The following is a 17,362-nucleotide window of genomic DNA, read 5'->3' as shown; positions in this document are numbered from 1 at the left end:
AAAAGGAGCACAAAACGACAGTTGGCGACATTAAAGAATGGCTTGTTTATTGCTAAGGCCATATGGTCAAAATGAAATGACTGATTAATAATGTAATAACAATAACTTACAATGACTTATTTCACCAGTAAATTGCTGGTAAACGACAAAAACAAGCACCAGATGGGATTTGAATGCACCACAAGGCTGGCGAGTTTCAAGTGAACGCACCGTCTGTGTTGTTTTTCCGACAACGGCAGCGGGCGGACTGTCACGTCCCGGTGTTGGAATCCTCTACAGGGAAATACAGTCACACTTTACACCGCTCAACACAAGCTGTCAGCATTTTAACCATTGTGTTTAATCCAACTACTAGCTAACGGTAATTAAGCGTCCCGTGCAGCGAAAAAAAGTCAGGCACCGAAATGTTGTTATTCCTTATTCGGTCTCGTTACTAATATTTACGTCGGAACCGATGCCCTATTGGCACCGCGTTTTGGTACCCAACCCTACTCCTCTTACCTTTTGATTTATGTAATGTTCACAGAGATTAAAGTCCTAAAACTGTACTGACAGGTGTTCAGTGTGTCCACTTTCTATTAAACTATATTAAATCTCTAAAAGTGACAGGAATGATGATGTTAGGAGCAGTTGTTTAATCAGCATATGTTCGGACAGAAAAAAATCTCTTCACTATAAATGGATTTTAATAACTAGAGTGGGCACTCCAAACATGGATAGAGGAAATTATGCAAACACAGTGTGCAACTCTGTGTTTAAAAGGAGCCTGTGTACTCAAGACAAAAAGCTGGAGTGGCATCATGCTGGGAGGAAATCTGTACTACTTATCCCCGTTACCCTGGAGACATTTGCATCTTTGTTCTCCCCAGTGGGGGCCTCCTTCAGTGCTGAGGCTAACATCTGATAGAGCAGCCCCATTATCTGTTTCAAAGCTTTCAGGATGGGCGTTTCACAGTTGTGTGACGCTGCCTGGTGGTTCCTAGCAAACATCTGGTTGTCACAACAGCTGTGTGGTTGGGTGGGCACACACTACGGCAGCATAATTAATCGCAATTTTATCGAAATCGCAATATGAACTAGTGCAATATCCAAATCGCGGGGGCAATCATTTGTTAAAAGGATTTCAAAAAAAATTCTCAATGAAAATGAGAATAATTATACAAAAATGATCATTCCCTCCAATATCGTGAATCATATTGCAATCGCAATATCAGTGAAAATAATCTCAATTAGATATTTTCCTAATATTGTGCAGCTCACACACACACGCACACACGCACACACTTCCCTATTGTCTTCCACGCGGGTAACATCACACTGGCAGTATCTCAGTCAGTAGAGTTGGATTGGGAACCGGAGGGTTGCTGGTTCAAGTCCCCATACGGACACCAAAGTATGGTGGTGGACTGGTAGCTGGAGAGGTGCCAGTTCACCTCCTGGGCACTGCCAAGGTGCTCTTGAGCAGGGCACTGAACCCCCAACTGCTCGGGGCGCCTTTCCATGGGCAGCTCCCTCACTCTGACATCTCTCTATTAGTGCATGTATAGGTACTGAGCGTGTGTGTAATAACAACAGAGTGAAAACGTTGTAGCTTGCAACACCTAAATTCAAGTCTCCGAGAAAAGCCCCTGAGCACAAGTAAAATGAAAACACCTATTACTAAGTAGCCGATAGGAAAATCGGGTAATAAGTGCCTTGGGCTGAAGAGGTGTACCGAGGTGAATTGACCAGCCATGCTCAACAGGGGGGAGGGGTGTTAACATCACGCCACTAGGCATTTGACTGCAGGCCTTAGCTGACATGCTGACCCCATTGCCCTGAGACATTCCCAGTTGTTGGAGCTCTAGATGCAATTCCCTGCGGGAAAACTGCTGTCAGAGCTGTCGACTCTCCCCAGTGGCCAATAGAGGCTTTGCGACCGGAGGGATTTTTGCAGTTCTTAGAACTAAACGTTCCTAGAACACTTATTTTGTCGTGTTCCGAGGGGATTTTTAAGGTCCTCTGGCTGCAGTAGCGGACTTTTTTAGCTCCTACTCCAGAGCAGGGTCTTTTCCCTTTTCCTAGGTGTACTTGATTGGTCAAACTTATAAGTCACGCCCAATGCCAACTCGGAAACTTGCAGACAGAGCAACAACAGGACATTTTTAACAATTTTCACCATCTTATTCATCATTAAATTCACTTCTGACAACGTTTTAGGCGAGAAATTAACTGTTTACATTTCGAATATAGGCAGTCTTGCAAAAATTGATGCCGAATTGACAATTTGCTTCCAAGTTTTCGGAGTTGAGAAGCTCGATGAAGTGAGGCGACAGCCAGCAAGTGCCTGCCCCGGCCTCTAGCTCATCACTCGGCCAGTCTTGCTCAGACACCTCGCTGTAAGCTGGAGGTCTCTCAGACCGCTCTCGTAAATAAGAGGCTTTTATGTCGCCGTTGACGGTTCGTTTGTTTAAATATCACAAGACATGTCCATCATAAGATTAACGGGAACCTGTGGTTAACTGTCTTTTCGGAGTTAAACTCCACAAGCGTGTCCTGCGGCTCGCCGGCCGTCACACACACAGTCACACACACACACACACACACACACACACAGCGCAGCAGGCAGAGGCGGGGTCTGTTCCGAGTATAATAAAGCCCAGTCTGTGTTGAGCAAAACATTACGTGAATTACTACGAGAATGGACGTGCATTTAATATAGGAAAAGTATTAGCATCATTGTTGTTGTTGTTGTTTGTGGCGCTAAGGTCTAGTGACGATGCTATCAAGACCGTTGCCGTGCTTGCGTCACTCCCTTACCCCTCCTACCAGTCCCTATGGCCACTTGGCCAGTGGGAATGCAAACGGAAAAAAAGATTTTGGGGGAGAGTAGTTCTTAGAACTGCTTAGAAGTGTACTTTTCCTCTAAAAAGTACAAGTACTATCCGGTCGGAAAGCACATATTGTTGAGGATGAATTAGACTAGGGGGGAGGAGGAGAGTATGTAGAAATCCTAAGGGCTGCCTCATCCTCCAGAAATAATAGGATAGTTTCAGGAAAAAGAATGTAAACAACTTTATTTTTGGCAGTTTCCTTTGTTGTTTTCATGCAGTACTGCACACATTCTTTTCTTCATTGTACTCCCTTTCTTCAGTGAAAACAACACTCATTGTTTTTTGGGGACTGCTCACTTCACACCTTCCATTCACAATGGACTGTTTGAGTCGCTCCACTCAGCTGTTATGGTGCGAGGCTCGGTTGATCCTCGAACCATTTCTTGTCAATTTTCCAGTCTCTGGAGCAATGTGTGACTGCCCGAATCCCCACATCTTATAGACAAGTCACAGATTCACTCCACAAAAGAAGAAGAAAAAAAAAACCCCACATACATACTACCAGTTTGTATTCCCTTTCCACAGATGACTTCATATGGAAACATCACTTGTATGCTGCCATAATTTTGTTCTGCTGGAATCTAATTGAGCCAATTGATAAGGGTGGGTGATTGTAAGTGAACTGGCACTAAAAAGAGAAAGTTGTAGCCCTTTTGATTTAACCGAGGTACTGTATCACAACACCAGGCTGCTGGCTGCCGTGAATCTACCTTGGCCTCTCTCCAAGCTTTTTGATAAAAGGGAAAGACAACAAAGAGAGAGAAAGTGAGGCGACTTGCTTTTTCTTTGCAGTCCACCAGCTCTGCAGGGGCTTTGGCATCTAAGGACCTCCAAAAGCATACCCTGAAACTAATGGACTGGAGACTGCTGCTGCATTTGGAAGAATACTCTTCTGTTAACAATAATTGGGATTGGATGGGTGTGTGAGGGTAAAATTAAAACAGTTTCCACGAAGGAAATGTTTGTGAAATTCTGGAATGGTGACCACTGTGGCGAAAAAAAAAAGAGTTAAAAATCACCAAGAAAATGTGAAGAGTAATTTGATTTGCTTTGAGGTTCCACTCTTGATTTCAATGCGCAGGGTTCTGCCCTGAGTAAGGCCAAGTTCACACACACTCAGGCGGGCTGCCAAACGTCTTTCCAATCCTTTTGAATGGAGGGAGTGCGTTTACAGTGCGGCGGTGGGGGGCGGCAGGGGGTGCCGAAAAAACCTGCAGCGGCCTGTGGCTAAAAGTTGAGACGTTTCAACTTTTGTGGAAACGCAACCCATCGTCACGCTGCGGGGGCTAATGATTAAACCAGCAATCGGACTTGGCAGCCCGTTTTGAGGCGGTGTGAGAGTCCTGTACAGTAAACGGTAACATCGCTGCCTCTATCGCTGCCACAACAAATAAAAAAAACCAAACATTTGTCTCTCTCTGTGAAATGAAGCTGTCTTCAAGTGCGATCACAAATGTTGAGATCGATACACAATCTGACAGAAAACAATAATTGTGAAATATCAAGTCTACTTATGCTACATTGGAGGGTTAAAGAACACAACAGGACGTCACACAAATGGGCCATTTGGTGAAACCGCCACACTATCCTGCGGCGCATTGCCGGATCGCTTACTTTGGTCTGAAGGGGAGTGCCTGCCCTGAGGCTTAAATCACAGTGAAGCCTTTACGAGGTTGTAAATTTGAGACTGATGTCTCGGCAGTCAGAGGAACTTTAGGAGTAGAAATGCATCTGGGACAACGAGGAGATAACGTAAATCAAGCCCCCAGCCAACAAATGTCCATTAATCGCCATGTCGATCATGCGCAGCTGATCGCGTCCGCCTCGTTGGCTGCGCGGAGTGACAAGATATTGGGATTGCACCGGGGGTATAGATTACATCTCATCTTACCGCGTGGCTCCCCGGGGCGACTCACTTAGCGGAAGATGACATATCCTGCACGGGGGAATATCTTGCACTGAAGAATGCAATGCCTACGTGATCCGTCATGAACACAAACAGGGCTGCCACAATAAACCGCATGTATGATAGCGGTGGTTGGTCTGTTGAAACCGCCATCATTCCAAAACTCAAGAGAACAGGCCTAGCTCTCCTGGGCTGCTTGCATTCTGACAGCAGGCTCCTTTTAATACCATACTCCAAACATGGGAACATAGTTTCAGAAACCACAAGTGAAGATTGCATGGGACAATTGTTTACTGAGTGTGAGCCATAAGACCCGCACTGAAACTGAACTGGTTGCCCTTTCAAGTGGTTGTAGATAGAAGTGGTTTTACTCATACAAATGTCTTTTTCACACAGTGTGTATGAGAGGGAAAAAAAATGAAACAATTGAATCACAGGTCGCTGTTGCGAGAGCACTGGCTAATCCATTTAATGATAGATGCAGGGCGTAGTGGAGTAAGCAGGTTAGGTCAAGCTGTCATTTAGGGAGGAACACAGAGAGAGCAGCAGGGAGGAGAGGCAGTGCTCCAGTGTCTCTCAGCTAAGAGGAGACCGATTACGTTTTTCAGTGAGTTGACGGACCTTCAGAAGCTCCGTGTGCTTACACAGTATGATAGAGAGCCTTTAAAAGTACAAGTGTACGTATCTTCTCGAGCAAGCATCCGTAGCATTTTTAGGAGCAGAATTCAAGATTTCTATTGGAATAATGTCAAAAAATGAGAACGTGAGGAGGAGGGGAGGGGGCACTAAATCTCTGCAGACCTTTTATCGTGTCTGCATCTGGGCGCCGAGCCTACAACATCAGGCACACATTTTTCAACTGGGCTTTTTCCAGACGAGCACACCACTTGGCTGAACCCTGGCCAAGAGTAAAACAGAGCTCATTACTGAGTAATGTGCTCGCAGGCTCACATTTTGAAATGTGTAAGTAATTGTAAAATATGTACTCGGAGGAGGGGAGAGCCATCAAACCTATATCATTCGGAGCAAAAGTGCAGCTTTTGCGTGTTTGGCTCGCGACGCTAGTGGAACGTTACACCTACGGAACATATGAGAAGCCCCAGCGCACACACGTGTGTGCACTCTTAAACGTTTCATACAGGGTGAATCTGCTGAGTGCGGCGGACTCTTTTTAAGACTCACTGATGGTACTGTTGACACATGATAAGGGAGACAAGGGAGATTGCATCTCTTGCTGGCTTGGTCATTCAATTGGCCCTGCTGTGACAAATGACTCGTCTAATCCTCTCCTCTGAAGCACTGATGCATCGTGGCGGCTGAGTGGCACTTCCCTTGGCTCTGAAGGTAATTCTCTGAAGATGAAAGAAGTGTGTGTGCATGGCTTCGTGTGTGTGTGTGTGTGTGTGTGTGTTGGCGTACTTACTTGACCCTCTGGATCCAGATGCAGTAGTCTGTGATGTACAGATCATTCAGTATGTAGGCCGGGTCGTTCTCTCGGAACACTTTGTGAATATCCAGCAGGCATTTGAGGACACAGGCTTTCCCTGGGCACAGGAACACACCGTGGCAGGCAAATGGAAAAACAGTGTTATTCACGCACAGTATTAAGGGTGACAATGCACTCCAGCTGCTGGCAGACACAGCATGCATCTAAAGGCTTGCAGTCATTGTTCCATACATAAAAGCCAAGGTACAGGATCAGAGGAAAATCCCAGCGAGCTGCAGAGTAATTTGATCCATACGGTTTTTAAGAGGAGATCCTGGTTAAGAAGTGGTTCGTCTGAGACAAAAGAGCCAGTGAAGTCAACTCTACGCCATTTAAGTCTGCCTATTTTGCTTGTGACAAACCTGAAGGCCTGATGTAAATTTTCTTTTACAGAAATCGATAATTCAATGCAGCAAGGTAATGAACTTGAGTGTTTTCCCAACTGTGCATGGCATTAAGTCCAATACATGTAGATCACTTAAGTATAAAGCTTGAAGCGTTAAAAAGGTCTCTATTTCTATCTAGCGCTCGAAGAAATAATTTTCTTTAAATCCTGTTTGGTCTTACATGAAGAGTATCGACTTCAAATGGAATGTCAAAGCTTTCTAGCCCCAAGGGAGTCTAGCAAACAACAGCGTATAACACAATTACAATCTTATCGTGACAATTATTTAGTATGAATTTGCCACCCACTCTGACTCACAGCTTAAGCGTTTGAACTATTTGAGTGTATTTCATTTTGCCACTTCTCAAAACCTGCTTAGAATTGGTATGTAGCATGAAATATGGACACAGCTACTGTGGCAACGCCTGCTATTTGAAGCCAGACAATTGTGATAATGCTGGGCTTACGCTCAAACAAAACCGTTTGAAAAATAACTTTGTTTCCCCACTCTTAATGTCAATGTCTTCTGCTTAAAGCTATAGTGCGTAGTTTCAGTCTCCCCCTTGAGGAATTCTAAGTAATGACAACCATTCTGTCGGTGCGTCCACATGATACAAGCCTTCCGTGATCGCGCACCACCCCCACCCCTCCTCCACACAGTTGCTAGTAGCCAAGCAGGACACGGAGGATTAAAAAAAACCATGACGGACTCTTCAGAAGAGGTCATTATCGTCACTCGAGTTTCTGCGCGGGAAAGTCGCCGAAAGACACAATCTTCTGAACATAGCCATACTGAGAAATACAGAAAGAGCTGTGTGGAGCTGATAGTCTTAATTTGCTTTGTAGCAACTCATTATTATAAAAAGGTTATGCACTAAAGCTTTAAAGTGCTCATATTATGCCCATTTTCAGGTTCATAATTGTATTTAGAGGTTGTACCAGAATAGGTTTACGTGGTTTAATTTTCTGAAAACACCATATTTTTGTTGTACTGCACATTGCTGCAGCTCCTCTTTTCACCCTGTGTGTTGAGCTCTCTGTTTTAGCTACAGAGTGACACATCTCACTTCTGTTCCATCTTTGTTGGGAGTCGCACTTGTGCAGTAAGCACTGCTAGCTAGTCAGTTGCAGAGTATGAGGGCGTGCCATGCTAGCAGCTAGGCGAGCATTATAACGTGTGTTACAAAGTAACCACGTTTGTCTCTGAAGTAAAGGCTGGACTACAATAGAGCTGTTTGGAGCAGTTTGTGAACAGTGTTTTCTGTTGGAGATGGTAAGTCCCTTTGGGGTGGACTTTGGGCTTTTTCACTTTGTAAACCTATAACGTGCACAAAAAGATATATAACACAATAAAGGAAAGGGGAAAACCCAAAAAGCATGATATGAGCACTTTAAGAAGATATATTTGTGGGTTTTATGAAATCATGTTTTGATGCATGGAGCACCATAAACACAATTCCATTCACCTCCATGAGATGTGTCGGCTTAAGCTTTAGAAATTAAGATGACTATCTCTGAACCTTGGCACATAAAACCGCATCGTTAGATACCACATACAGCATGTGCTCTTTGGGGACGTGGGTGAACTGATGCCTTAACTTAGATAAACAGTACAGATACTGTTTCGACTTGCTACGTCCGGCCAACGCCCTGCCACGCCCTGTTACGCCCTATGACACCATGAACTATTATTATTATTATTATTATTAACTATTACAATATCGTTATTGTGACTATTACTGCCACTGTTCATCACACCCCCAAGCGGCACCGTCAGACAACGCCTACCAAGAGCTTGGGTCTGTCCGAGGTTTCTTCCTAAAAGGGAGTTTTTCCTTGCCACTGTCGCACTTACGCATTCATGCATGCTCTTGGGGGGAATCACTGGAATTGTTGGGTCCTTGTAAATTATAGAGTGTGGTCTAGACCTACTCTATCTGTAAAGTGTCCTGAGATAATTCCTGGTATGATTTGACACTATAAATAAAATTGAATAGATACAGCTTACAGTTTTGTTTACACCCACCAGAAGTACACACCACTACATAGTATGTTAACGCATACAGTATATACATGTATTGTTAAGATATTGAGTTAGGCTATCAATGTTAATGCTGATAATTAAAAAATATCTTTAAAAATAAATCTTATTAAATTAAGACCACATAAATCATGTTTTCTTCCGGCTATTCATATGCTTTTGAGGGCTTCAGAGTCAGTGTAGGGACTGCAAAAGAGATGCCACTGCTCAGTCACACTTATCTATCAACACCACCATGTGTAGAACTAGAGGTAACTCTAAGCTGTCCTATCAGATACATAAACAATGTCATGGGGATGGATAAGAACAGGAAATATAAATTATTATTATAAAAAAGGTACCAAACGGTTTTGACGCCAACTGAAGTAAAAGCTTTATTTTATTCCATTTCAACTATGTCTTAGGTTAATGTGGATTTTGTGTGTACAGGATTCCTTGTGGTATCTTTCAGCATGTGTGCAATTAATTACAGAAGCCTAATCATGATTTAAAAGGGGAACTATGCAGTCTTTTTTTTTTTTTTTTAGCTTAATTTACCTTAACTGAACGGCTTAGGAGTCATTGGAATGGTTATATGACTTTTTTCGGGTTGAATGGTGGTCGTCTCGCTCCCCCTAGCGGCTGTGAGCTGAAAAACCACCCTTGCAACTTTCAGCCGGCGACCTCAGCGTCAGGAAGTATCGCGTGATATCAGGTCTCGCGATGTAATGAATTGTTTCACGGCACGGCACACATATGCCCATTCAGGAACCGGCTAACAAGGTAGCGATGGAGTTTTTCACACTATCGTCATGGCTGAGCCGGCAAATAAGAAGCAGAAAGCTAGGAAAGCATTGTCGGAGGAACAGAGAAAGAGGAAACGGCAGACTGACCGAGCGAGAAGTCAGACATGAGTAAACATAGGAGCTGCCAAATATCTATTCCGAAGCTGTAGGGGGAGCTCTATAGAGAACCCTGCCAGCAAAAAGCGAGAAAACAGCGAAGAAATAGCCAAAGCTGCATAGCGCCCCTTTAAATAAATAAATCATCTGCCAGCCAAAGTATGTAAACTATCAAACATGTTTATCTATCAAATGGGGGAAGCCTTTTATTACGATGCAAGGTTGATGGTCACCACCTGCACTTGGACTCTGGAAATATGTTCCGAGAACATCTATATTCATTACATACTGTATGTTTAATATATATTCAGTTCAGCTAGCATGCTGCAGCTTTCAACGCCACAAATGCACCACACAGAATCTCCATTTGTTATTCTGACAAATGACTTTTCCCTGAAGCATACAACAAGTCAAACTGCCACAGCACTTCTCCCTCCAATCGGGCGTATAAATAGACTTGTGATGTGGCCGACAATCCACTGAGGGCAAGTGAAAATGCTCCTCTCCACCTCCGCAGAGCCGCTTGGCATTGTCCAGAGACATTCCAGAGCAATCCAAATAAACAGCGCACTTGCAGTGAGGCAAACCTTAAACGAACATTTGTTTCTCATTTAAGCATGGGATCGCATGCAGGAAACTCAGATGCCCTCAAATTCAGGAATGGATCATGTAAGGCAGAAAACACACCGGCTTCTAAGATTTGACTTCTTTTTCACAGGGACGATTCATGAGTTTGTAGGAAATCAGAGGAAAGGTTGCTCTCAGTTCAACACTGATATTCTAGGTGAGATGCCCAAAAGAAGTGAGCAAGGTGCGTTAGGTAGAGCAGGTTTTACAATGAGTGGGGAAGAATGTGCAATCCACATGTAAAACAATAATTCCTTCATGGCTGCCGAATGAGCGGGCTTGCATGTAGATGTAGTGGTGGGTGTAAAGTGTTCAAAAAACAATGCCTGCTGCGTCTTCTGGGCAAAAATGCAGAGATTCCAAAAACTGCATTAGTATCAGAGTGAAAATGACAACTTTAACTTGTTTTACCCCCATTTCACGCTATATTTATTTAGTGCATCAACATTAATGTTCATCTAGCTTGGAATCTGTATCATATTAAGAATAGCCTTTTAAATCAAACACTGATTTTAAGGAAACAACAGGAGTAACAGGTGAACCAGCTTACAAAGTGACGCATTTTCTTTTTAAATAAGTGCTGTGGCATCCAATTCATGCCGACGTGAAGCGTGGTTGTGGATTTCAAAAAGTAACTGACATATCATCTAAAGCAACTTCAGTGTTAAATTGAAAAGAAAAACTTGTCTGATTTAGCCACTGATTATGAAGTGCTTTAAAAGGCAGGAGAGACCCATCTTCATCCAGTCAGGTCTAACGTACCATGACCACTGCCAACTGACATCCCAATCCAGATCAATGCAGTTCAAATCGTCTAGCTCAGTACATCTAATTTAAATGAATGCACGTTGTAGCATTATTGAATGCTACCTCAAGCTACCTTCTAATATAATTTCCATTTCATTCAGTCTTTTCCTTCTTTCCTCGGTCACACACACACACACACACACACACACACACACACACACACACACACACACAAAATGCATCTCATCCCATCAGCGCCCTGAACCTAAAGTGTTCACACCCTGCTCTGGTTGTAGAATGTAATTACTCTTCTTTGATTTTCCATAACTAGGTCAGAGAACCTATTTGACCAAGAATTTGATTAAATTCCCAAACTTTCCCTGCCCTCTCAGAATTCCATGACGCGCACAAAATGTGCCTGAATGAATGTCGGCAGAGATGCATGGTGGATGGATCTGTAACAGAGGGCCACATCTGGCATTTCCTGTCTCGTCCTGTCAGCGTGATAAGGACAGCAGCATGACCCAGAGGTTCTCCTCCACACTTACAACTGCAGGCGCCTTTCACTCCTCTGTACCTGCCCAGTAGCTCATTAGTTTTTAGCCACTTTGGCAGCGTGGTGAGTATTCTCAAGGAGCTCCTCCACCTGCTTCCTAAGGGCTGTTCAAATATTTACCTCCGGATAACATTTCCTCGGAGGCCTTAACCTGTGCGCTGCCGTTAATGGGTTTGCTTTGCTAATACCTATGAATGTTTGCTTTCACGGCCACTTAAATGAAGTGCCTCAAATGCGGAGCATGCATTTCCATTTGCTTTATCCTGACAAATTAATAAGTGTGTAAAGTAATGCTGGGAGGAAACACACCATCAGACATGCCAGGGCAAATTACTGTAGTGTTACAGTTTATTACGGAAAAGGCCTATTACTTGCAAATCATAAAGGTTATTAATTGTGAGTGAAAAACTAACATTTTCTTAATACATTGACACAAATTAACAAAGCCTATCATCATTCGGCTGTTTTGGGAAAAAGAAGAGTGAGATTATGATGCTGTACGATTTTGAGGCCCGGGGTGAACATGAGAAATGTCGTTATGGCAGAAATAATGTTTCCGAGGTAACAGAAAGAAGGTGAGGAGAAAGAGTGACTCCAACTGCTGTTTCCCTGGCTCTCCTGATCAACTCATCTAACTACTTAATGAGGCGCGGAAATGCTAATCTGGAGCTTAAAGGGCCTTTAATTTGCTGTCATTTACCAGCGTTAAAATCATCACAACATGGATAATCTTAGCCCTTACACATCCTGAGTGTGTTTACACTGCAGTTTCATCTGTCCGTGGGGGATTTTGATTTGAAGATTACTCTGGGCTTTGAGATATCAAAGACAACAGTCCGTTGTCATCTAATCCACATTTCACTCCCCGAAGAGGTGGGAGTGGGGCCACTCTCTTAAGCCCCTCTCACACTTAAACGTCTATCCCCTAAATGATTAGGAACACTTCCCGCATGGGGTCATGTGTAAGTGGGAGCAGGGATTGATATTCAGGGCAATCTGTACCGCCAATTTCCTAGCTTAAGACCTAGTAACATTTCAGAGAAAATGCTAGTACGGCTGTATTGTGAATGAGAGCAGTAACGTTGCAGGGACAAGCAGGTTAAAACGTGATTTATGCTTCTGCGTTACATCAACACCGTGGCTACGTACGTAGAGACACGTACCCTATGCCGGAGCCTACGCAGCAGCCTGACGTGCACCTCTCGAAAAATGTAACTACGCGTCGCTCGGCTGTGACTTGGTAGCGTTGCATTTCCCCCGACTCATTTCCTGATTCTACTTCTTCATAAACAACATGAAATCAAGGAGAGGGTTAACTTTTCCTGCTACAGATTTCCCACCGTCGTCAGAAAGCACGGGGGAGACACTTTGTTTCTCTCACTATGACTCTAGAGTCGGTACTCGCTCCGAAGCTAATCACCGTCACTCTCTCGCACACACACGCGCGCGCACACACACGCGCGCACACACACACACACACACACACACACACACACACACACACACACAGCTATTCGCATTAAAGCGTAACTCTCGCCAAAATGCAACCTAGGGTCTTTTTGTGAATGTACCCCGAGTCAAACTTTCGTTTTAAAAGCATATTTAGGACGGAAGCGCCACTTATAAGATGTACCGTATTTTCGTTTTTTTCAGTCTAATGGCCTTTTGAATGGGAGTGCTAGGTGCACTTTTATGCTAGCCTCAAAATAGCTATTTTTAAAACCCTAAGAAGGCTCGACACAACATGAAACTTTGCTTGAAGTATCACCAGGGGCTCTACACATGAACGAAAGCATTGACAACATTGTTTGTGTACCCAGAGTTTACTAAAAACAAAGGTTTTGAACAACTCACCGTAGCTCTTGTTGTTTCCGGCCGCTACCACCTCGGCAGTCAAAACGAGTCGATATCAAAACAAGTAGCCACAGATTTAGTATATCCCTTGGTCACCGGTGTAGTTCATGTGTAGAGCCCCTAGTGATACTTCGAGCAAAGTTTCATGTTGTGTCGAGCCTTCGTAGTGATTTTGAGGCTAGCATAAAAGTGCCCCTAGCACTCCCATTCAAAAGGCCATTTGACCGAAAAACCAAAATACGGTACATGTTATAAGTGGCGCTTCCGTCCTAAATATGTTTTTAAACGAAAGTTTGACTCGGGTACATTCACAAAAACACCCTAGGTTGCATTTTGGCGAGAGTTACGCTTTAAGAGATTGAGATTTAACGGAGATTCCCGAATCTCTGTTGGTGCGTTTGTGTAAAAAAAACAACAAAAAAAACATCATCAACACGTCCACTCGCATGCTGGGAATTCTCAGGACAATGACCTGCTCTACTCACATATGGGCTCAATCGGACATTACACAAACTTCGTACTAGGAGGCCGGCAGGGTAAAGTGCGTTTCATATCCAGTCCCGCTGTTTCGGCGTTTGCATTCTCACATTCAGCTCCCCCGGTTAATGTCTAAATAGTTTCAGGGTTGCAGTGCTGATGTTGAACATCTGGTGTGGCGCTTCTTGGGAGACTCACCTGACTGCAAAATCTTTGTTGTGTCACGAACAACGGCAGAGACCATGGAAAAGTGTCTGTAGAGTGGGTAGCACAAAACCCTCCGTCCAAATGACACCAGGACGTCTTGCAAGGAGCTGTACGTCTGCGAAACAAAAAAAAGTGAATCTCAGAAAGCTATCCAGCACCAAAACAGACCATGTTTTTATTCAATAAGTACAGGGGGCGGTGATGGCGCAGTGGATATGACACGTGCCTTTGGTGTGGGAGACCTGGGCTCAATTCCCACTGCGAAACATCAACCAATGTGTCCCTGAGCAAGACACTTAACCCCTAGTTGCTCCAGAGGCGTGCGACCTCTGACATATATAGCAATTGTAAGTCGCTTTGGATAAAAGCGTCAGCTAAATGACATGTACGTTAATTAAAATGCCCATGCTAAATGCTTATAATGCCCATATTTAATGCTGTCTTTTTTAAACTTTATACTTGCACTGCTATAGTTTTTATATGACTATGTTTACATTATTCTCTTACATTGCCCAAATTTAATGCTGGTCTCTAGACTTTATCCTTGCACTATTGGACCTATCTGCACTACCACCATGACACACACACTCATACTGAATCAAAGGGTCAGTTCCTGCCCTGTCACTGCAAGCGTCTCATGCTTATACATCCCTTAGTACATTCATGTGGATTTTTTATTTTGTGTGTGATGTCTTAAGCTACTGGGACCTTGAATTTCCCCTTGGGGATCAATAAAGTAAGTAAGTACGTACGTACCTACCTATATACAGTAAAAAGTTAGATTCAGCCATATATCAGCCCAGGAAGTTTTCATTTTCTCCTTTGCTTCAGACTGGCTCCTATTGGTGTGCACTGCAGTCGCTGGTGTGCTAATTACTCCAAACAACTCCTCATTTATTGAGTTGGCAAAATAGGGGCTCACAACTCTTAAACACCTCTGCAGCCCTGGCCTGTTAATTGCGGCTTCTCTTTAATCACTGCCTTCAGTCTCAGATGTTCTCTGCACTAATGGACACAGCCTGGAGACAGAAACAGAGATGTTTTTGTTTCTTTCTCTTCTTTTCTTTGTGGCTTGTTAGGATGTGATGTGAGCTCACGAGTGCGTGTCATCTGAGATCATGCTCTCCCTTGGGCTTGTTTAGCAGGAGTGTAAATAAGGTCTGCTGCTGCAGAGAGGGGGGACGACGACAAGTCACAGTCACACCAGTGCAGTCGACTGAGGACAAGTAAACATGCAGCAGATGGAGGGAGGAGGGGGGAGAGACGATGGGAAGGCGAATGTTAGGCATAAGCAAGGGAAGCGAGATAGACAGCGAGAGCAGAAAAAAAAAGAAAAAAAAAGAAAGAAAAAAAGAAAGAAATAGCAGAGAGGAAGAGTGGAGTGAGGAAGCAGAGCTGATTTCAGCTGTGACCCACAGTCAAAGACAGAGAGGAATCTATTGTAGAGCACAAGGTGAAGGGAAGGGGAGGAGGAGGAAGGGAGCGGGGGATTGAGCGAGGTGGCTTGTCAGTGGGAGCCGACAGCTCTGCTGACTGACTGACGAGCAGTAAAGGGCTGCCAGGCAGGCGGAGACTGTTCTTCACCCCGCTGTCACCACAGCAGGAAAACTACAAACTCTCTCACCTTTCTGGTCTACATATCCCTGCCTGTGCTGAAATATTTTTTTATCCCCGCTGGGAACAAAATGTATCCCCCGCTCAAAGTGATCATCTACTTCCCCAATAGCGTGTGTGGACCACTATTTGTAATCAAGAATTTTCACGGACCACCTCATAATACACATAATAAAATATGTCTACACACAGTCAAACCTGAATTAATCCGCACCTCTTAATAGGCCTACTAGCACTAAAACTATAACTGGTCGTCGCATCAGTACAACAGGCTTGTTAAAAGAAAGTTTACTGCACGCAACGGCCGCCACATATTTCATTTATTTATTTACTCAAGCGCCCGAGGGCATAATCAGGTTCATTTGAACAACAGGCTTCAATCTTCAACCTCTTCATTATTGGTAACCTCTGCCTCCATTCTCTTCAGAGAACCTGTTGCCATCCACCGATCCATGTTGTGGTTCTAACGGCACTGGACTTGAACGTCACGGCCGAGTGCCACTAGCCTATTTTAGTAATCACACAATAACTTGACAATTTAATTTAAATATCAATATCCAGATCCCTGGGCGCCTCCCTAGGGAGGTGTTCCAGGACCGTCCAGCTGGGAGGAGGCCTCGGGGAAGACCCAGGACTAGGTGGAGGGATTATATCTCCAACCTGGCCTGGGAACGCCTCGGGATCCCCCAGTCGGAGCTGGTTAATGTGGCTCGGGAAAGGGAAGTTTGGGGTCCCCTGCTGGAGCTGCTACCCCGCGACCCGATACCGAATAAGCGGACGAAGATGGATGGATGGATATACATATTCTTATTTATGGGAATTTCCTGGTAAAATGAAGGTTAAAAAAACTTTTATTTTATATATTATTTAGCTTTTCCACGGACCACCTGCAGTACCCTCAGACCACAGTTTGGGAATGACTGGCCTAGACCACATATTGATTATATACCTAAAAGAGAAGTAGCCTATTTTAAACTAAGTAAAGCGCTGTAACGTGAAGTCTATAAGTGCCATAGAACGATACAACCTGAGCGGAGGTTGCTGGTTGTATTTAGCCGCTACAGAGCTCCGGGACGCCGGCTACCAGCGACAGTTGTCTAGCTGCCGATAGGGGACTGTGAGCCGGCTACAGGCACTGCCAGATGACGCTCCTTTCTGGGGCCATGGTAGTGGAGTTAAGCCAGAAAAAGTGAGCATCATGCGCCGCAGACAGTTAAGTTGAGGTACCAAAACGACTATAGTTTCGGAAAAAGATCGTGTGAACAAGCGTTTCCTGGGTGAGAGTATTTTATTTACGCCGCGAAGTGAACTCCGCTCTCCGGCTTGAAAGCGCTGTGTTGACACCACGTTGTGCCATTTCATTTTGAGATTATTTTCCACTGAATATTGAAGTTGATTAATAAGTGTGTCGGCATGCCTGGTCAAGCGGCTCTATCTATGGTATTGGAAGGGGGATTTCATTCTTGCACGTTTGGTTTTTTGTTGTGCATGATCAAAAAACATCTCCCCCCTCTGCTTTCGCAGCCTGCTTACCACATCTGTAGTGTAGTGTGTAGTAGCTTAAATATGTCCAGCCCAACATTAATTAAGGATTGTCTATTCAAATAGGCAAATGTACGTGTTTATTCACAACTGTTGTCACTGAAAGCGTGAAATAACTGGCAAAAACACCAACCCACAACCCTCTTGAGCACCAACAATAACAATA

The 17,362-nt window shown here is 44.1% G+C and overlaps 1 protein-coding gene across 2 annotated transcripts in view; it reads right to left on the bottom strand.

Moving 5' to 3' along the window:
- shq1 (SHQ1, H/ACA ribonucleoprotein assembly factor) overlaps positions 1–17,362 on the bottom strand; it is a 42,447-nt gene that overhangs the window by 6,046 nt on the left and 19,039 nt on the right. For both annotated transcript variants that reach the window (XM_078247727.1, XM_078247728.1), the window contains exons 10-11: positions 14,032–14,155; positions 6,203–6,323 (exon numbers count right to left, since the gene is read on the bottom strand). In XM_078247727.1, coding sequence (XP_078103853.1) covers positions 6,203–6,323; positions 14,032–14,155 — 245 coding nt within the window. The remainder of the gene's footprint in view (positions 1–6,202; positions 6,324–14,031; positions 14,156–17,362) is intronic.

Source organism: Sander vitreus, chromosome 4 (assembly GCF_031162955.1).
Source record: "Sander vitreus isolate 19-12246 chromosome 4, sanVit1, whole genome shotgun sequence".
Taxonomy (NCBI): Eukaryota; Metazoa; Chordata; class Actinopteri; order Perciformes; family Percidae; genus Sander; species Sander vitreus.
Note: the sequence above shows the minus strand (reverse complement) of the source record. Positions and strands in the feature narration are given on the sequence as shown.